This window comes from Anolis carolinensis, unplaced genomic scaffold (assembly GCF_035594765.1).
Source record: "Anolis carolinensis isolate JA03-04 unplaced genomic scaffold, rAnoCar3.1.pri scaffold_9, whole genome shotgun sequence".
Classification (NCBI taxonomy): Eukaryota; Metazoa; Chordata; class Lepidosauria; order Squamata; family Dactyloidae; genus Anolis; species Anolis carolinensis.
In genome coordinates this window covers 17735671-17757786 of record NW_026943820.1, presented here as the reverse complement: position 1 = coordinate 17757786, position 22116 = coordinate 17735671, and the positions used below count along the sequence as shown (strand labels likewise).

At 41.3% G+C, this 22116-nt stretch overlaps 1 protein-coding gene across 1 annotated transcript in view; it reads left to right on the top strand.

Annotated features, from left to right (window-relative positions):
* Window positions 1-22116, top strand: part of LOC100556134 (neural-cadherin) — a 152552-nt gene that overhangs the window by 88033 nt on the left and 42403 nt on the right. Inside the window, exons 14-22 of the mRNA XM_062961661.1 lie at window positions 712-839; window positions 1196-1382; window positions 2990-3133; window positions 4135-4418; window positions 6975-8589; window positions 11179-11272; window positions 14052-14236; window positions 17693-17922; window positions 19935-20212. Coding sequence (XP_062817731.1) covers window positions 712-839; window positions 1196-1382; window positions 2990-3133; window positions 4135-4418; window positions 6975-8589; window positions 11179-11272; window positions 14052-14236; window positions 17693-17922; window positions 19935-20212 — 3145 coding nt within the window. The remainder of the gene's footprint in view (window positions 1-711; window positions 840-1195; window positions 1383-2989; window positions 3134-4134; window positions 4419-6974; window positions 8590-11178; window positions 11273-14051; window positions 14237-17692; window positions 17923-19934; window positions 20213-22116) is intronic.

Genomic DNA, 22116 nt, shown 5'->3' with positions numbered 1-22116 from the left:
TAAAGGTAAAGGTTTTCCCCTGACATGAAGTCTAGTTGTGTCCGACTCTGGGGGTTGGTGCTCATCTCCATTTCTAAGCCGAAGAGTGTCTGTAGACACCTCCAAAGTCATGTGGCCGGCATGACTGCATGTAGTGCCGTTACCTTCCTGCCGGAGCAGTACCTATCGATCTACTCACATTTGCATGTTTTTGAACTGCTAGGTTGGCAGAAGCTGGGACTAACAGCAGGAGCTCACCCTGCTCCCTGGATTTGAACCACCGACCTTTCTGTCAGCAAGTTCAGCTGCTCAGCCACTGGGGGCTCCTTATATCTATCTGTAGTTTTAAAAATCCTAATACAGTAGAGTCTCACTTATCCAACACTCACTTATCCAACGTTCTGGATTATCCAACGCATTTTTGTAGTCAATGTTTTTAAAACATCGTGTTATTTTGGTGCTAAATTTGTAAATACAGTAATTACTACATAGCATTACTGTGTATTGAACTACTTTTTCTGTCAAATTTGTTGTATAGCATGATGTTTTGGTGCTTAATTTGTAAAATCATAACCTAATCTGATGTTTAATAGGCTTTTCCTTAATCCCTCCTTATTATCCAACGTATTCACTTATCCAACGTTCTGCCGGCCCGTTTATGTTGGATAAGTGAGACTCTACTGTAATTGTTAAACACATAGAGTGACTGTCTGAATCTTAAACACATTTTAGATGTCAACGACAATGTCCCTTTCTTCACCTCGTCAATTTATGAAGCTTCAGTGACTGAAGGAGCAGACGTTGGAACAATGGTTTTTCAAGTTTCTGCCACCGACCTGGACCTTGGCCAGAATGGTGAAGTAGGTTAAAACTCAAACAGTGTAGTAGTAGTAGTAATGTTTATTTATATCCCACTTTTCACTCCATAAGAAGACTCAAAGTACTGTTTATAACTTTCCAATTACAGCAGTGCTTTGTGATGTTCCGCCCAAGAGTATGAGATGGCATGTCAGCCTTCCTTACCTTTATTTTGCTTGGAAACCACAAAACACCCCTTCCTTAGTTTTATTTTGAATCAATAATTTTGAACCATGTTGTGTACACAGAATCACATGTATGTGCTCAGCCGACTGAATGTTGCCTGAGAACTGTTGCAAAATCAAAGATTAAACTTCTGGCTTTCATTGTCGATCTCATCTCTCTCTTCCTCTTTCAGATCACTTATTCTCTGCTACCCGATCGCAGTGAAGACTATACGTTTTTCCATTTGGATTCTAAAACAGGCTCAATCTATACTGCCTCTGTGTTTGATAGGGAAAAGAAAGCATCTTATCTTTTGGAAGTGAAGTCAACAGATGGCTCAGAATCGTCTCGTCCAGGAAAACACGGGCAGCCAAATTCTGGTGAGAAAACAAAAGGCAAAATCAGTCAAGCAGTATTTATTTTCTTTAAAGAAAGAAAGGGTTTTCCTGGCATGATTTGTTCTGAAGAGGGTTCAATTGCTTCCTCCTAAGACAAAGAGAATGTGACTTGCCCAAGGCCACCTAGTAGTTGGCAGAGTGGGGACTTGAACCCTGATTGCTCCACAATTCTGAGAATACATAACATTCAAAGACAACTAATGCCTTTTTCAAATAACCCGGGCATCGCCGGGTCCTCAAGCTAGTATCTTAATATATTTAGAGCTGTGGTTCTCAATCTGTGAGTCCCCAGATGTTTTCGTCTACAACTCCCAGAAATCCCAGCCAGTTTACCATCTGTTAAGATTTCTGTGAGTTAGGGCAAACAAACAAAGAATGGTGAGTGTTTCAGAGACCCAAAAACAAACCCTTTTGGAATGTTCCACATTTTTATATCTCCCATCCAAAAGAGCTGATGGCAATATATTTTGTAGTCGCCAAAGCTTTCTTCTGGGTGGGATTAATCAAAATGAAAAGACATGCTGCAATGACTCCATACTCGTATGGAATTAATGATGTGGTAGGGGAACAAGTTGTCTTTCTTGCAAGATTCAGTTTACCAAAAGTCTGCTCTTGACTAACTTCCACATTGTAAGGAATGGCATTCCTTATGGAGATCTTCCAGTTCCTCTCATCTGCCACATTCTCTTTCCTAATGTCTCAATTTTAAACAGTTGCAGCTATATCTTACCTTTCCTCCAGTGAATTCAGTGTGCTTAGCTTCTGCCTCGCTACTTTGCCTTCACTTTGGAAAAGCAAGTTGAGAGACAGGTCAGCCATTGAGTCTGGAGATTTGAGCTTGATCTTCCAAGTCCCGTCCAATCCTCTAAAGCAGGCAGGCAACTATAGAAGTGGAGAATTTTTGTCTCTTTCCAGCCTGTTCTGTTATGCTCAGGGCTCGTTGAAAGTGATGTCACACTTGTTTGGGACAAAGAATGATTAAAAATTCAGTGATAAATTAATGTTTTAATGTCTTGGGGATTTGTGGGCCATTGGTAGGGGCTTTGAAATCCACATTCAGTTTATGGTCTAGAGTTTCCTATCACTACTCTAATTACTCTATACAATGTTGGTGTAAAACTTGGATAATTGCATAGCCAGTTTATAGACAAACTGCTCATCCTGCTACATACCATATGGTCCTTATATCTCAGCCAGCAGCACCCCATAGCAATAGGAAATGGGCAGGGTATTCAATGAAAATCATATTGTCAAAGGACTTTAGCTGTGTTCTCAAAGAAGGAGTTAAAATTGGGCCCTCTAGGCTCGAGGATAGGAAACGTACGACACAACCATACAATTGCCACGTTAGACATCAGTTCTTCACATGTTATCTGCTTAGACAAATTGAATGTGACATTCATTTGATATCCAAGTGCTTTTTTGAGTAATGTTGGTATTATAAATTGTCCCACAACCCTAAGGGTTAGTTTCTGTATTGTCTGTGTTATTCGTCTTCATTTAATGTGCAGCGAGACAGTTTTAGAAATTGTAGCTGACAGAAGTGGCACAGCCAAGTATTTTAATCTCTTGTTCCCCCGTCTCTCTAGACACGGCCTACGTGCGAGTTTTTATTAGTGATGTGAATGACAACAAGCCTTCCTTTACCAAGAATGTCTATGAAGTCAATGTGGATGAAGACCAAGATGTTGGATCGACTGTCATTACCGTCAGTGCTAATGATGAAGACGAAGGTAAACCCTTCAACATTCCTAGTAGCAGCACCTGAAATATTAATGAGTTCATTTTTCAGGAGCGTGGAGGCCATATTTCAGTGGGGGAACATCTCTTTCATCTATCTCTATTTATTTAAGGGCTTCTCTGTGTCTGAAAGGCACTGTTCATGCCTTGAGCTTGACAGATTGTAAGTTTGCTTCAATAATGGCTGCATGAGTTCTTAGAGCAAGTATTTATGGCAGGCCATGCTGAGAGCACAGATGGGTATGTCCACATTGTACCTTGATACCATTATAACTGCAGCAGTGTCATCCTATATAGTATCCTGGAAATTGGGATTCTTTGGACCAGATGCTATGACCACAGTCTATTTTAGTGTGACCCACTGATTGAAGACCGTTGCTTCAACAGATGCAGCACAGAGTTTGCAAAACACAATACCACCTATTTGTAGCATCCCAAAACTGACAATTAAGATTTGAAAAATGCAGGCAAGCATGTAATAAATATGGGAATTCATTAACAGAATGCATGTAAATAATTATGCTTATTTTATGATTTGAATGATTTCTGACACTGGCCAAGACACATTTTGGTGCCTCAAATGTTAATCCTGTTTCTGGATATATTTAACCTGCTGATTCCAAAAATGGCACCAGTTTTCCCCTTTCAGTTCTAGTTTTTGAGATACATAACATATGCCATCTACCGGTCTCCATCTGCTCACCCATGGAAACCATGATGACCATATCTAAGAAACCAGAGCGGATGCAGTCTATCAAATGCAATTTTCTGAATCAGTGCCTCAGATATCCCCAAGAACAGACCTAAATACACTAAGAAAAAATGATTTTGGTTGGGCCATATAATTGTTAGAATACCTGTTCCACAATAAATTATTTACTTCTAGGTGTCCTTAAACAAATACCTTGCAAGCAGGGTGCCTATTAATTGTAAGAAATAATAATAATCTGGGCCTTGTGTGAAATATATTTTATCTCCTGTTCTCCATTTTTAGGGACAAATGCAAAGCTAAGGTACCAAATTACAGCTGGAAATACTGGAGGAGTTTTTGATGTTGAACCAGAAATGGGAGCCATCTTCATTGCACGGCCATTGGATTATGAAGAAACCCAGCTGTATGAACTTCATTTGCTGGCCTCTGATGGGAAATGGGAGGATTATGCTATTGTTATCATTAACATTGTGAATAAAAACGATGAAGCTCCTGTTTTTGCTCTCAATGAATATTATGGAAGTGTGATTGAGGAACTGGATGGACTTCCAGTCTTTGTTCTTCAGGTATATTTGGGTATGCTCCTCTACATAATAGTGAGCGCGTTCCAGCATAGTCAGTTTGCCACATCCCCCTTGATCTCCTCCTGCCCCACAAGAGTAGACCTGGCTTGAGCTGTGCCCCTTGCTATGCATCCCTGAAGATCAGGGATTGTTGTTGTTGTTACTACAGTAGTACCACTATTGAGGCACAATGCCCAAATATCTATCGTATCGATTTCTAATCAGAAACTAGAAATGAGATTAAAATACAATAGTTTAATTGGCAGAAAATACAAAGGGGTGGTACAATCAAGTCAAGAAAGTGCCAAGATAGTGCCACACTTGACTGTTCCTTCATCATGGGTTTTATAGTCATCCAGAGTCATTGAAGTAAACATGCACACATGCAATCAGACCTCCTTTCCTCCTCTTTCCTTTAGCTCAGTGGTTCTCAACCTGTAGGTCCTCAGATGTTTTAGCCTTCAACTCCCAGAAATCATAACAGCTGGTAAACCCGCTGGGATTTCTGGGAGTTGTAGGCCAAAACACTTTCAAGACCTGTTGAAAGTCCCCAGTTTTAAGACTTTGCATCTAACTGCAACTAGACGCAGAGCCTTTTCAGTAGTGGCACCATCGCTCTGGAACACCTTGCCACCTGAAGTTCATGCCTTGCGGGACTTGTCGGCCTTCCGCAGGGCATGTAAGACACCTGTTTCGACAGGCTTTTGAGTTCTGTTGTTGATGTTTTAAAAAGTGCTTTTAGGATGTTTTAAAGATGTTTTTAAAAATGTTTTTAAGATGTTTTTAAAGATGTTTTTAAGATGTTCTTTAAATTGTTGATTTTAGCCGGTTCTTGTAAGCCACTCCGAGCCCTAGGGGAGTGGCGGCATATAAGTTTAAATTAATAGAATAGAATAATAGGTTGAGGACCACTGCTTTAGCTTCTGCCTCCCAGCTCTGTCCTTCAACTCTGTGTCTCTGTGTCTCTCTGTTCCTAAACATGTTTCTAAACATTTCCTGCATAATTTTCTTTCCATCCATCTCTTTTGGGTCATTTTGAGCTCTCTTCACCTTTTACCCACATTTATTTATTTTATTTATTTGCAGTATTTATATTCCGCCCTTCTCACCCCAAAGGGGACTCAGGGCGGATTACCATGAACACATATATGGCAAACATTCAATGCCAACAGACAAACAACATACATTAGACAGACTCAGAGGCATTTTTAACATTTTTCCAGCTTCATGATTTTGGCCACAGGGGGAGCTGTTGCTTCACCGTCCAGTAGTGGCTGTACTTCCGCATTCCTCTCCTCGTGTTTTGCTGGCAGTTTTATGGTGTTGTAAATTAGCCTCCCGCATAAAGCGTCCCTAAATTTCCCTAATTGACAGGTGCAACTGTCTTTTGGGGCTGCATAGGTCAACAGCAAGCTGGGGCTATTAATGGTCGGAGGCTTAACCCGACCCGGGCTTCAAACTCATGACCTCTCGGTCAGTAGTGATTTATAGCAGCTGATTACTAGCCAGCTGCGCCACAGCCCGGCCCCTGGTCTTGGCAATGCTTATCTCTCTCACTTTCCTTCATTCTTCACTTTCTTCTCCCTCCCTCCTCCCCTCTCTTTAACCCACTCTTGAATTTCTTCTTCTAAAATTCACTTTTCAAATCTTAGCTGCATCACCACAAAGGGTCTCAGGTCCATGCTGGCAGAGGCCTTCATATGTGGGACACAGAGTGATTTTGTTTGTTTGTCAGAAGACACGGATTATAGAAATGATGCATGAGCAAAGCTATAGAAGAGGTAGAAATGCAATCCAATATATATATAATCCTTGAAATTTTAGTTATAAAAATCGACCCAAAGGAACTGGTCACCTTATTCATGCATCTTTGTACTCAAGCCCCAATGCCAGAAATTGCAACACAGTCAACCATCCACATTCAGTGGGCTTTGGGGCTTGGGACTTCGATGAAAATGCAAAAAAATAAATAAAATAAATGGCTATTTTTATACCTTAGTATAAAATGCATAATCTTACACAATTTTTTCCTAGAACATTGTTTTTAGAATTAGTTTAGCAGTAGTATATATATGAAAACCTTGTTTTCAACATTTTATTCATCATTCTCAAAGAAAATATTTCATCTTTCTCCCCCCCCCCCCCCCCCCGTTCCTTTTTTTTCCTGGAAAAATGGCTTTCAGAATGAACAGGAACAGTTCCCCTGATTTTCTCTCTCTATGATCTGCACTAATCTGTTTAAGCATGTTATACTTTTCTGAAACTTTTCTAGTCCAAACTTCTAGTTGCACAAAAAAAAAATCCCCTCCAAAACTTAGTGAAGATATTCATGGTTGGCTTTGTAGGTCCTTTTCATATGTAGTCTGCAGTCTCAAGTATATCAGCATGGGCTGTGTTCTGAAAGCTGCTTTTGCTAACATTTCATAGGGATGCTATTTGCTTTCTGTTTATGTGTAGTTCATCATTAGTTGTTATCATTTGTTCCAAATTAGTATGTGATTATGAAATTCTATAATGTGGTTACTAGAATTATTTCTTTTTCAACTTCAATTTCTCTAGGTTGTAGCAAATGATCCTGATAGCGCCCTGGATGGTGGTGATATAAGATACTCCTTACATGGCCTTGGTGCAGATGATGTATTTGCAATAGATGAGAACACTGGCAGCATTTATTCCCAGAAGATACTAGACAGAGAAGAGCGAGCCCTTTGGAGATTTGTTGTGTTGGCCACGGATGAAGGAGGAGAAGGACTTACTGGATTTGCAGATGTGATTATAAACATCTGGGATATAAATGACAACGCTCCAGTGTTCCCCTGTATGCCCAGCAACTGTAATGGGACTGTCTTTGAAAATTCTCCTGAAGACACGTTCATCATGGAAATGACAGCGGTAGACTTGGATGACACAAATGTCGGTCTGAATGCTATTTTGACCTATCGAATAGTTGAGAATGTAAAAAATGACTTTGATATGGACGTGTTCAAAATAAATCCCAGCACCGGCAACATCTATGTAACAGGAGGGATGTTGGACAGAGAAACAGCAGACAAGTATTTCCTTACGATTGAAGCAAAAGATGGAGGAGGACTGACGGGAACAGGTACTGCCACCATCTGGGTCGCGGATGTGAATGATCATATCCCTAGTTTCACCCAGGAGATTTGGCACGTTGTTATTCCTGAAGCTAGTACTGTCAACTCAGAGGTTCTAGAAATATCAGCAGTGGATGGAGACAGTGGGGAAAATGCACTTTTAACTTTCAGCATTATTGGTGGAGACCCTGATGAAAGGTTTTACATTGAAAATCATAAAGAAGACCAACGTGCTTCTCTTCGGCTGAAGAAGACCCTGGATTATGAGGAGATCCAGGAAAGGTGGTTTAACCTGACCATCAAAGTTGAAGACCTGGATTTTTCTAGCATTGCCTTCTGTTTGATTGAAGTGGAAGACTGTAATGACCACACTCCTGTTTTTAATTCTCAGTTGGTTCAGCTCAGCCCTTTCTATGAAAACATACCAGTGGGTACCACCATCATCACGGTGACGGCCACAGATGAGGATTCCAATTTGAATGGCGCTATTGAGTATTCTATCCAGTTGGATTCAGATCCCACTGGACAGTTTGCAGTTGATCAAGATGGTCATGTCACTGTATCAAAATCCTTGGATAGGGAAGCCACTCAGGCATACGGCTTAATTGTACAGGCTTCTGATCAAGGCGTTCCTGCCCAAACTGGAAGTGTTACAATATTGATTGACTTGCTAGATATCAATGATAATGGCCCAAGGTTTGAGGCATCGTACATGCCTGTGGTCTGGGAAAATACACCTGGACCTCAGCTAGTTGATATGAACACCACATCTAATTTAATTTGGGCTTTTGATCCCGACAGCGATGAAAATGGACCACCCTTTATATTTTCCTTGCCACCAGATTATCAGAACCTGTTGGATTTCTCTCTTACTGACAATGGAAATAATACAGCAACAATTACTGCTCTGCGGTCATTTGACAGAGAGAAGCAGAAAATGTTCCATATACCCATTGTTATAGCTGATAGTGGGAGTCCGCCCATGAGCTCTACAAATGTCTTGGCTATAACTATTGGAGACGAAAACGATAACAGCCACAAACCTGGCCATAAGATAATCTATGTTTATACACACCGAGGTAGGCACCAGATAGATTATAGTTGCATATACATAAAATGTATGCAGTGTCTCTGTAGTCTTCTACTAGGAACCTTAGAAATTGTTGTTTGGTTAGAAGTGCTAGGAATCCCTTGTCAGATAAATAATGTATGCCAGTGTGGTTGTAATTCTTTCCTCCAGTTCTAGATATAGGAGACTCGCTAGACAAAATTGGTCAACTTATTTGCAAAAATATTTGTCAACTCTGATTCCCAAGATTCTGTGGAAGAAGATTTGGCAGTTTTGTTCTTGATTTGTTTCATATGTGTAATGTATGGGCAAAAGCTACTTTTTATTTAGTACTAGCTTGGGGACCTGGCGGTGCCCGGGTTAATTGAGAAAGGCATTGTTTTGCTTTTAAACAAAGTTTAGTCTAGATCCAGTGTCAGCTGGGTGCAGTGGGTGTGGGTGGACTACAACTCCCATATGCAAGTCCCATTGTCCATGGTCCATCCCCCTCCAGCCAGCGCCAGGATGTAGAGTAGGTCATGGGGGCTCTATGTGCCAAGTTTCGTCTTGATCAGTCATTGATGGGGGTCGCAGTGCTCTCAGAAAGTGAGTGAAGATACTGGAAGTCCCATCACCCATGGTCCAAACTATTCCAAACCGCACCAGGGTGTAGAATGGGTCATGGGGGCTCTGTGTGCCAAGTTTGGTACTGATTAGTCTTTGGTGGGAGTTGCTCTCAGGAAGTGAGTGAAGGTATTGTAAGTCCCATCGTCCATGGTCCATCCTCCTTCAAACTGCACCAGGGTGTAGAGTTGGTCATGGGGGCTCCGTGTGCCAAGTTTGGTCTTGATCATGGAAACTGTGTCTGGGAAGCAACTGCATGGGACCATTCTTCAGATCTATCTCATCTCAGAGCTACTTGAGAAAAGCAGGAAGCCTTAGATGGCCTTGTTCGCTTTTTCTATCTCATAGTTTCAAGGCTTTCTCTGGAAATTGTACAAGAGATCCTTTTTTTGCCAGATACCCTTCTATAAAGAGCTCTCCTAACTCCTCTGCTCCATATCTGGGCTATATACCACATATACTCATGTATAATTTGATCTCATGCATAATTCGAGAGCAGGTTTTGGGGCCAAAATGATGGATTTTGATATGACCTATGGATAAGTCAAGGGTCATTTCATGGAGAGGGAATGCCACTGCCATTTCCCTACCCAGAAAGGCAATTCAAAAGGCCACAGAGGAGAGAGTAGAAGAGTCAGTGCTTGTTTTACGTTCTCTTGGGATGGACTAAGGTGTTGCCTTTTGCCACTCTACTCAGAGAAGGGGATGGTTCCTTTTCTGATGAGAGTTCCATTACAGTACTTTTATTAACCCATGGATAAGTCTACCCAGGGTTTTTTAAAATAGATTTTTTTTTACTAAATGCCTTGACCTATAGATGAGTATATAGGGTAGTTCTTGTTAGGAATATTTTATGTGCTCAGTTTATGAGCTATGGAAGTGCTCTACGTTTCTCAGTAATCTGGTAGTACCTGATTAGAACAGCAAACAATGGCAAGGACAGCAGAGCAAAGTAGGCATTTAATATTTTACATTTGATTTTGAAGTCAGAGTTGGTGAGTTTTGTTTGACTCTGATTCCACCCAAAGTAGACTCTGATTTTAAAGTCCTGTTGCCTTTCCGTGTTGTCAAAGAATAAGTACAGTTGGGCAATCACTTGGCTCTGGAAAGTATGCTACAAAGCTTCCTTAGGCTTCTTCTGTACTGCCCTATATCCCAGGATCTAATCCCAGATTATCTGTTTGTCCCAGATTATCTGGTAGTGTAGACTCATATAATCCATTTCAAATCTGATAAACTGGGATCAGATCCTGGGATATAGAGCAGTGTAGATGCAGCCTTGGAGTTTGACAATGTATACTGGGGTGGGCATAGTATAATGGTCCAGGGACCAAAATGGATATTGATGAATTGTCCATTTCTGTTTTCATTTTTCAAAAAATCTTACATGTTTGGGATCTCCTTTGCCCTGTTTACAAGCAAAACATTTGCTATGAACATTTTGATGGAAAAGGATGGCGCCCATTAGGGACTGCTTGTGGGATGTATTTTGGTTATTCCCATTGATAGCAGCTGTCCAAGGATTAAGGTGGACCCTTATACATTAGGAATATGAAGGGCTGACCCTGAAACCTTTCATGGTTCTGTGGTTCTGGTAACTGTGTGAGGTTTTGGCAAGATTAAATCTTACCAAACTAGAAAAGTATGCGGTTAGGAGACAGTTATTGTTATCCTTGATAATACATTCATGCTGCTGAACTCAGCTTTACCTATATCAGAATTTGAGGTTCACTTGGCACAGTGATCATCTTTTATCTTATTGAAGTACAGTGTGTGTGTGATATGCGTGTGCATGTGTCATATTTGCACTCTAGCTTTCCTGCTTTAAAAAAAATCAGAGCATTTGCTACCGCATTACTTGAAATGTCTTGGATCATAACCTTTGTGAAAGCCAAATGGTAATAAAAATGATGAATGCTGTAATAAATGCTATGGCATATAAAGCTCTTGGGAAATCAGAAAATTAATGCGGAATTACTGTAATTTATTTCAACAGGAAAATGGTCAACAATAGTGCTTGGGGAAGTGTTTGCACCCGATCAGGATGACTGGGACAATAAGACATTTGTCCCTGAAGAAAAAATGCACAAGTGAGGACTGTATTTGTGTTAAGTGGAATAATATTTAATACGTATGCTTCTGTGATGATTTTCTTATGCTTTGTTATGCATTTTATGTGCATAAAGATACGATTATTGTTCTCTACAGAGAAGGCAGCCTCTTTTAAACTAGTAGTTTGCATTTATCAGTAGTTCCAGCAGACATTTTTCTGTTGTTGTCATTCTTGCTGAATATCAAGTCCTCCAATAGTAAAGGTGCGAAGCAAAACTGATGGAGGACACCCGTTTGTGTCTTGCCTATCAGCTGTGTGTTGCAACCCCAGAATGGAGATGACAATGTGTGAACGACAAACGTGCATCCTTACAAATCCTGTGTCTTGTTTTGTGACTCCTTTGTCTTCCATCCCAGTGCTTGTTGTTGAGTCTTTCAGAATGCCAATTGGTATCATATCCTAGGAAGCTTCAAGCTTCAGTCTTTTGCTCTTGTCCTGACCTTGCATTTGGTTTACCTCTTGCCTCCAAAGAAGATAGAGCAGAGGAAGAGGAGCAAGAGCCTCTGTTTACTTTCCCTGCTCTGCCGGGTGGTGTTGTGGATTGAATCCAGAATGACAGAACAATAACAATGAAAAGAAAGGGGTGGAGCTATTGTGGGAAATGGACCTGCTGAATAGCCTCCACAAGTCTGAAGTTGGTGCCAATTGCCAGTACTGTAAATACCAGTTTGCAGTGATGCCAACCACAAGCACAAGTGAAATGTCAGGATAAAATTCTGCTAGAACACCACCATATAGCCTGGAATCCACACAACACCCCAGGAGTAACATACAGGAGTCAAGACACAAGTACCAGAGTACAGCACAGAGACATAGAGTATCTCTTTCAGACCCCTTTTATCCAGAGATTCTTAGCTGCTGGACATTTCAGCAGGCCTTCACCAATAACCGTGGAAGCCTGTGAAGCATTCCTCAGGAAGGGAAGGGAAGTTTGACCTCTTTCAAGCAGCCGAGTCAGATTAACCCCTTCCAAGCACCCAGCCTCAGCCAAGCAAACCAGACAAGCACTCAGCCTCAGCCAAGCAAACCAGACAAGCAGGGCTGTAGCCAGAAAAAAAATTCGGGAGGGGTTTTGAAAATTTCGGGGGGGGGGGGGTTAACCCCTAGCACACACCCCTCCCCACTACAAACCTGTCAATATCTGCTTGAAATAGTGCCTGGAGGGACTCTTAATGTTTTGTGTCTCATAGACTTAGCATGGGGATTTGGTTAACCAGTTAAAATTCATGAGTAAACCAGGTTTTTTTTTTATAACCTGAAAATTTTTTTTGGGGGGGGGGGTTGAACCCCTAACCCCCCCCCCCCCCCTGTTACAGGCCTGCAGACAAGCACTCAGCCTTAGCCAAGCAAACCAGACAAGCTGCTGGCCCTGACATATTGCTTTCTTCCGAGACAGTGTGTCACTTGCCCAGGGTCAACCTGTGGGCTTCCATGGCCAAGAAGGGATTTAAGCCCTGGACTCCTGGAGTCCAAAACTCAAATTATACACCACATTGGCTCTGGTAATAGTATTGTGACATTGGTACACCCTTAAAAGGTAAAGGTTTCCCCTGACGTTAAGTCCAGTCATGTCTGACTCTGGAGGTTGGTGCTCATCTTCATTTCTAAGCCGAAGAGCCGGCGTTGTCCGTAGACTCCTCCAAGGTCATGTGGCCAGCATGACTGCATGGAGCGCCGTTACCTTCCCGCCGGTGTGGTACCTATTGATCTACTCACATTGGCATGTTTTCGAACTGCTAGGTTGGCAGAAGCTGGAGCTAACAGTGGGCGCTCACTCCGCTCCCGGGATTTGAACCTGTGACCTTTCGGTCTGCAAGTTCAGCAGCTCAGTGCTTTAACACACTTCGCCACCGGCGCTCCGGAATAAAAATGTATAGAGTAGGAGATGTTGGATTGCATCTAGCATCAGCTGTGGCCAGTATAGTTAGTGGGAAGGAAAGACGACGCAGTCCAACAACATGTGGAGGGTTGCACTTTACCCACTGGTAACCTACTCCAGATAGCACAGTGGGTTAAACTGCTAAGTGGTGAACTTGCTATCAGAAAGGTCCTCAGTTTGAATCCAGGGAGCTGGGATGAGCTTCCTCTGTTAGCCCCAGTTTCTGGCAACCTAGCAGTTTAAAAACATCCAAATGTGAGTAGATCTATACTGCTCTGTCAGGAAGGTAACAGCACTCCATGCAGTCATGCTGGCCACATGACCTCAGAGGCGTCTACGGACAATACCAGCTCTTTGGCTTAGAAATGGAGATGAGCACCACACCCCAGAGTTGGACACGATTGTTGTCAGGGGGAAACCTTTATCTAATATTCTCATACTGTTACCTTTGGTGGGAGAAGACAAATACATCAAAATCATGCCTTTAGGGTGCACCTACCTGTAGACTTAATGGAGTTTGACGTCATGTGAAATGATAAGGCTGAATTCTGTAGAAGAATGGGAGTTGCAGGTTTACAGGTATATAATCAGCATTGCCAAAGGGTGCTGTTGCCTCACCAAACTACAAACCTCAGTATTTCATAGCACTGAGTCATGACCATTTAATCACACTTAGTAAGCAAAAGAGAGGATGATAGAAGCAAAATGAGGTGGAAAAGGGTCTCTTTCCCCCTCTGTGTTAATGTGAACAGAATGTATTAGCTGAAAAAATATTCTGAGATCTTTATATAAACAAACTCTGCTGATGTGCTAAGAATATCCTTTGAGGACGAAGTGGGGGGTGAAGTTTGTACATTTTGTTGTCTTGTATTTCTAGATCTTTCAGATTGAATCAAAGGACTGGGTCTCTGATCATGATGGATAATGCCCCTCAGGGAACATATGATTTGAAAATCCGAGTGTCAGATGGAATTTGGCCAGATGTTGTAGCAACTGTTCAGATACACGTCAGAGAGATAGAAAATGAAGCCATTCGGAACTCAGCAACGCTACGCCTGGCAGGTTTGTTTCATTTGTCATTTGAGTTTGGTTACCCCTTGTGCTTGAAAATTCAATCCCCTTGCTCTTGTCAGGATCCCATAGTCTTCTGGCAATAGCAGTCAGTTTGCTAGTGGTTTTAGTTAATGGTGATGCTAACTGTGCATTTCTGTGGCTTAAATCCAGTTGCTGATCCAAATAAAGTAGACCCAGGGCCCTTCCACACAGCCGTATATCCCAGAATATCAAGTCTGAAAATCCCACATTATCTGCCTTAAACTGGGCTATCTGAGTCCATAATGTGGGATTTTCTGCCTTGATGTTTTGGGATATAGGGCTGTGTGGAAGGGCCCCCAATGAATGCATTTTAATTGAGTCAGCAGGTCTGCTTTAATCAGTGTTAGTATTATATATACTATTAACGGCGCTCCATGCAGTCATGTCGGCCACATGACCTTGGAGGTGTCTATGGACAACGCCGGCTCTTCGGCTTAGAAATGGAGATGAGCACCAACCCCCAGAGTCAGACATGACTGGACTTAACGTCAGGGGAAACCTTTACCTTTTACTATTAGATCTTTAAATTGCATCCTTTTCTTGTTTCTAGTATGCCCACACTTTGATTTCATAGAATGTGTAGTCCTTGAAGCTTTTATAGCAGCGTTCTCTAACACTGTATCCACCATGTGTTTTCGATTGCAAGTCCCATCAGCCTCAGATATGACTCCAATTGCCATGGATGTTCGGAGTGGTAGCTTAATCCTATGAGGTAGACACCAACCTGAACACACTGGTTTATACATTTTATGTACACAAGAATTTGGGGTGAGCCACAAAACATTAGTGTCAAATAATATTTCTGAAGAAGTAATTTAGTATGTGTGTAAGTAAAATGAGGAGAGAAAGAAATAGATTCTAGCTCTCGCTGCTGTAAAATCAACTTGTAATCTCTTTAAATTTGAAACAAGTCAGAACTCAAAAATTCATAGAACCATAGAATCATGGAGTTGGAAGAGACCTCATGGGCCATCCAGTCCAACCCCCTGCCAAGAAGCAGGAAATTGCTTTCAAAGCACCCCCAACAGATGGCCATCCAGCCTCTGCTTAAAAGCCTCCAAAGAAGGAGCCTCCACCACTGTCCGGGGGAGAGAGTTCCACTGCTAAACAGCCTTTCTCACAGTGAGGACGTTCTTCCTGATGTTCAGGTGGAATCTCCTTTCCTGTAGTTTGAAGCCATCGTTCCATGTCCTAGTTTCCAGGGCAGCAGAAAACAAGCTTTCTCCCTCCTCCCTATGACTTCCACTCACATATTTGTATATGGCTATCATGTCTCCTCTCAGCCTTCTCTTCTGCAGGCTAAACAAGCCGCTCCTCATAGGGCTTGTTCTGCAGACCCTGGATCATTTTAGTTGCCTTCCTCTGGACTAATTCCAGCTTGTCAACATCTCCTTTCAATTGCGGTGCCCAGAATTGGACACAGTGTGATTCCAGGTGTGATCTGACCACGGCAGAATAGAGGGGGAGCATGACTTCCCTGGATCTAGATGCTATACTCCTATTGATGCAGGCCAAAATCCCGTTGGCTTTTTTAGCTGCCGCATCACATTGTAGGCTCATGTTTAACTTGTTATCCACGAGGACCCCAAGGTCTTTTTCACAAGAACTGCTGTCAAGCCAGGCGTCCCCCATTCTGTATCTTTGCATTTCATTTTTTCTACCTAAGTGGAGTATCTTGCATTTGTCCCTGTTGAACTTCCATTTTGTTAGTTTCGGCCCATCTCTCTAATCTGTTAAGATCGTTTTGAATTCCATACAAACCAAATGTGTTGATTATCTTGTTACCGCTTTGACAACTCTGAAGTTCAAAACCTTGCTGGTTATTTTTAAAACAGCAATAACAATAACACATGATGTTTAGATTTGCTGTTTGAAACTTAGTTTCTATCATCTGAAGGTAAAAGGAGTCTGTGATTCCTTAATATGGCTAGCTAATGTACTAGCTAATGCGGGAGCAGTATTGGGGTCACCATTGTATAATATGTGCAACACACTTTAGCCATATCGTGGGGAGCCATTGTAGTGGCAATGCTAGTGCGGGTCAACCAGTATGTGATATGATATCAATTCTAGTTTTAATTTCAGGTGCACTTTTCTTTGCTCGGATTTGTGGGTTTCGAAGAGTTGCTGCTTATGATGGAAAACCAACCTATACTACTGTGTGTTTTCTAGTAGTATGGGGCATTTTCTGATTAACGTTCACCTAAGGCAATAACAAAAGGGAGGTATTTGGGAGCTTCATTAGTATCTGGCTCAAAGCCCTAAGTTCAACCAGAAGTTGCTCCTGTTGTATAATATGAGGTAAATCTAGTTATAATCCAGTTTTGCCTCACATTATGAAAAGCTAGGAAATGTTCCAGAGTTTTTGTTAAACTCTAGAGCACTGCTTCTTAAATTGTGGGTCCCAATTCCAAATGGGATTCCCTTCGCTCAATATTGGGCTCATGAAAAATTTGGCAATTTCTGGATGCTACCTAGTGGCTGTTTTAGACATTTACACAAATTTGTAACCTGCAGTGTTTATTTACAGTGAACACATACTTCAACTGTACTTCATAAAAAGGGAAAAAATAGCAATCTTTGCACATGCTCATCAAGAAATGTTTGGGTTTTATTCCCATGTTGTATATCTATTTACTTGGGGACACACAAAAATTTCTTGGGCAGAGAAAGCTTGTGAGTGAAAAAAGAAATCCTATTCTAGAGCAGCCCACATGGACAGATGGGGCTGGTTCGAAGTATTGTTTCTCTGGTCTTGGATTAAGTGAACTGTGGGGCCAACGAAAAAGGAGTTAGGAGCTTCATATGATTCAAGGTTATGCTTTTCCCACCCTGGGTTTATACTGTTGGCCTGTGCCTGGTGAGAAATGCGTAAAAGTCACAAATCTCACACATTCTGGAACTGCATGATAACACTATGTAACACGTTTTTCATTCCTGGGATATAAACGTTAGTTCTATCATAAAAACTTGGAAAACTTTTATTAAACTGCAAAAAACTTTGTTTTTGCGGGAGAGATATCGTGCAGCACATTTTGCTCTAGTTTTTCAAGGAATATCTCATAAAGGAGTCTCAACGAATTCAACCTAGTTTGTGGCAGTCACAAAAATGAAGTTTCTGGAGTATAACAACTATTTTCAAAGTAAGTACCATACAATGAAACAAGAAAGAACACTTTCAAACCAGGAACAGATTTTTTTTTCAAATTTTGTTACATAATGTATTTGCTGTCTCCCAGTCCCTCCTCTATGTCTTGTTTTTGTGAAGATAAAATAAGGGGTGGGATGTGGGTGCCATGTGCAGTTTGAGCTCCTCAGAGGAGAGATGATTAAAATGCTTTCACTGTATAAAATCCTAAGCAAATGTTTTAAAGACATTCTAATAACCTGATTTTCCTTTTTAAAATTGACCTTTTGCATCAGACATGACCGCAGAAGAATTCATAAGAAAAGACAAGCTGGAAGAAAGCAGGCATGACAAGTTCATAGACCTTGTGGCAGGAATCTTTTCAGTCCGCCCAGAGGATGTTGCTGTTTTCAGTGTGTCAAATGTCGACGGGAGGCAAACAGATCTGAGATTTGCAGTCCAGAATGGTTCATTCTATTGTCGGCCAGAAAAACTGCAAGGGCAGATGGCTGCCTTTAAAAACAAGGTGAGGCTGAAATGTTGCTGCTACAAAACGGACAGAGCGCAAGCACTCAAAGTGTGGAAGGCACAATAACTGGTTCCAGAGAAATTATGTGGGAAATGTGTACATTGTTACAGGAGGAGAGGTTTGTGGATTGCTCAAACAGAATCTTAAGTACTGTTAATCTTTTGGGAGAAGACTAAGGCAAAGAAGATGTTGAGTAGTTCAAGCCTTTTCGCTATTAGCATTTTGCCATTGCCTCTATGCAGTGAACCACAATATTTCCATGATCTTCCTTTTCATAAAATCATAGAATAGTAGAATTGGAAGAGACTACTGAATTGAACTTCTAGCCCTTACACATAGATAAAGGAAATCCTTTCGTTCCTATCAATTTTAAGCAACAAAGTGCCAGAAATCAGCTTCAATCTCCAGGAGATTCTCATCTACCTTCCTGCCTTTCTTTAGAGCATGGCTTCTTAAAATGTGAGTCCTGACCCCAAACGGGGTCTCATTTGCTCACTTTTGGGGCCTCAAAATTGGCAACAGTAAAAGATTTCTGTAGGCCATCCATTTACACAAATCTGTTAGCAACAACATGCAGTGTTTACAGTGGACTCTGCAGAAAATGCTTCAGCTACACTCTAAAAAGGGGGCAAACACCCTGTTTAGCAAGCCATGCAAATACTGATTTCTTATCAGTGAATGTTTGGTTTTATACTTATTTTATATAACTATATGACTTCTTGTACTGATTCTTTGTCTGCTGTGCTTTGAGAAGTTTCTGATTTTTGACTTCAATCAAAGCAAGTTCTTCACTTCCCCTTACATTTTCTGCCAATGCATGTTTTAATTCTTCGACTGCTTGTTTTACTTGTAAAAGTCCTCTGCCACAAGACCTTCTAGGCAGATATAACCGGTCAACATCACTGCGAGGATGCAGTGAATAATGAATGGTCATGCGTTTTCTTGTTTTTCTATCTAAATTGTCCAGTTCCGCCTGTGTCCAGTTTACGATGCCAGCAGTATATCTTATGACAGGTGTGGCCCAGGTGTTTATGGCCTTGATGGTGTTGCCTCCATTGAACTTGCTTTTGAGAATTTTTCTGACCCTTTCAGTGTATTCTTTGCTAACCACAGTTTTCACATGTTCATGTTTGATGTTGTCCAGCTGTAGCATGCCCAGATATTTATAGGCTTCTGGCTGGTGGCACTTTATCACTTGGCCATTAGGCATATTTATGCCCTCACTTTCAAGTATTTTCCCTTCTTCAATGCCACTGTCGAACATTTGTCCAAACCAAACTCCATGCTGATATCAGCACTAAAAATTTGGACAGTATTAGTCAGAGACTGGATTTCAGTTTTTCCTATATAGCTTCAGGTCATCCATATGTATCAGATGTGAAATTTTGTGAGAATTCTTGGATGTTTGATAGCCGAGATTTGTTTTTTGTAAGATTATTGACAGGATCATGGCAATAATGAAAAGCAGTGGGGACAATTAGTCTCCTTGGAAAATTCCTATTATTATTATTATTATTATTATTATTATTATTATTATTATTATTATTATTATTTTATGACACAGCAAACAAGATAGACATGCTGGATTTCGTATCACAAAATCACAAGTTGAACACTTCCCAAGTGTTTAGGACTGTGTGATGTATTTTCAGATGATGCGCGCAGATCCCAGTAGGGTGGCCTTTTGCAGTTGGCATATCGTGATTTTGTCAGTGTCTGTTGTTTCCAAATGCTGGCTGAGATCTTTTGGCATGGCACCCAGTGTGCCGATCACCACTGGGACCACCTGCACTGGTTTCTGCCAGAGTCTTTGAAGTTCAATCTTGAGGTCCTGATAGCGGCTGAGTTTTTCCTGTTGTTTTTCATCAATGCGACTGTCACCTGGGATGGCGACATCAATGATCCAAACCTTATTATTATTATCATTATTAGTATTATTAGTATTAGTATTAGTATTATTTTGTGTGATGAAGCTCATGGGCTATTTCTAAACTACATTTTCCCTTCAGATCCAGTTGGCTTTAGGAGTAAATATTTCTCAGATTGATGTGGACGAATGCCAGAGGACAGACTGCAGCGGAAGCAGCGGCTGCACAAACTACATCACAGTGAGCGACGTCCCTTCAGTGACAGACGCAGGAAGTGTGTCTCTGGTCTCTGTATCCACCAGCGTCAGTGCCATCTGCATCTGTGCGGCCAGAGAGAGGGTCCATCGGTCATGCAATTCTTACTCTCACAGCCCCTGTTTCAATGGAGGGACATGCATTGACATGCTCAGCGGTTACAGGTGAGAGGAGGAACTATACCTTCCACATTTTCCCTCTCCCACCCCACCCACTAATTATCTCCAAAGTTATGCTTCCCAAAATTCCATTTTGAAGTATGGACATTCAGATAGATCTTGTGTGCCATTTTGTCAGACCTTGTCTCTGTTTCCCTCTTTTTCCTCTTTCTCCTTTCTGTCTGTTTATAGCTTGTAAATCTGTGAATTCTTGTCTTTAATTCATCTTATACTTTTTAAAAAATCTATATATTTTTTATCAGGAGATATATCTGGAAACTGCCAGGCATGTCCTTTAACAGTTTCACTTCTATAAGCATATTCAATCTGTCTTTATTACTCCCATTGTACAGAAGATCACTGGCAGAGGAATATTAGCTAAAACGTCTCATAGAGGATAGGGAACCATCAATCACTTATAGAGTGGCTAAGTTTTGTGCAGCAGCTATAAAAAGGAAGCATTTTGTGGATGATTTTAGCAATTAAAGTTTTAGCTTACTCATTTTATTATCCATACCCACAGATTTTATAAGCGTCATATATGAATCCATGTTGATCAGCTCCATATTATGGATGTTCTGCTTTTAATTTTGTGAATTTCTGGTCTTAATGTTAATGCTTTTTAAAAATAAAAAACAACAATCTGTTTTAAAATTTTACACTCCTGATCTGTGACCATAATAATAAATTCGATTCGTACCAACCAACACTGAAGCTCTCTGGGTAGTTCCCGAAATGGTTGAAACCAAAAAGTACACAAAGGTAGTTAAGACTAGTTTGTGCATGGTAATAAAACCAGATTTGATATAATTCAGTCATAATCAGTGTGCCAACTATTGGATAGCTTTCACTTGGCTCAGTAGTAAGGAGTAGTGAAGCAAACTGGGAAATTTAAAATGATATATCTGAACCAAGATCTTTGACTTGTTGCTGTCCTAACAAGCCACAATGCCCGCAGAAGGCTCAGGCTTCTTTAGCAGTGTTCTGACTACAGTCCACCCCAACCAAGGTTTTTTAAACCCAGGTCGAAGCGGACTTTACCACTGTCTGGAACCACCGTAGGCCTCTTTGAGCTATTTATCCTGATATTGTATTATATGAGGCCGGGCTGTGGCGCAGCTGGCTAGTAACCAGCTGCTATAAATCACTACTGACCGAGAGGTCATGAGTTCAAAGCCCGGGTCGGGTTAAGACTCCGACCGTTAAAAATAGCCCCGGCTTGCTGTTGACAGCTTGCTATGCAGCCCCGAAAGACAGTTGCATCTGTCAAGTAGGGAAAATTTAGGTATGCTTTATGCGGGAGGCTAATATACAACACCATAAAACTGCCAGCAAAACACGAGGAAAAGAATGAGGAAGAACAGCCACCAAGTGGACGGTGAAGCAACAGCTCCCCCAGTGGCCGGAATCGTGAAGCTGGAAAGATGTTAAAATGCCTCTGTGTCTGTCTAAACTGAATGTTGTTTGTCTGTTGGCATTGAATGTTTGCCGTATATGTGTTCATTGTAATCCGCCCTGAGTACCCTTCGGGGTGAGAAGGGCGGAATATAAATACTGTAAATAAATAAATAAAATAATACAGAAAGTAAGAAAACGAAATCACAAGACGTTTCTGTGAGAAACTAGCCATGAAAGGTAGTGGTAACCTGGATGCATTTGCTTTGCTCTGTTTTCGGAGTTTCTGGAAGGAAGGGAGAATTCAAACAAGCTGCTTCTGCACAGGATATTTGCTTGCATTGGCCCCTTTGGGCTTGTTACAAGAGAGGAAGGTGTACACACAACACATTTGGGAGACGTGGTGGCTTCTAAAACATTTCTCTGTGGTTTTGGAAATCTTACATGGTAGTAAAGAGTTAGGCTTTGTTTGCTTAAAAAAGACCTTGATGTAACTGTAAAATACCAGGCTATAT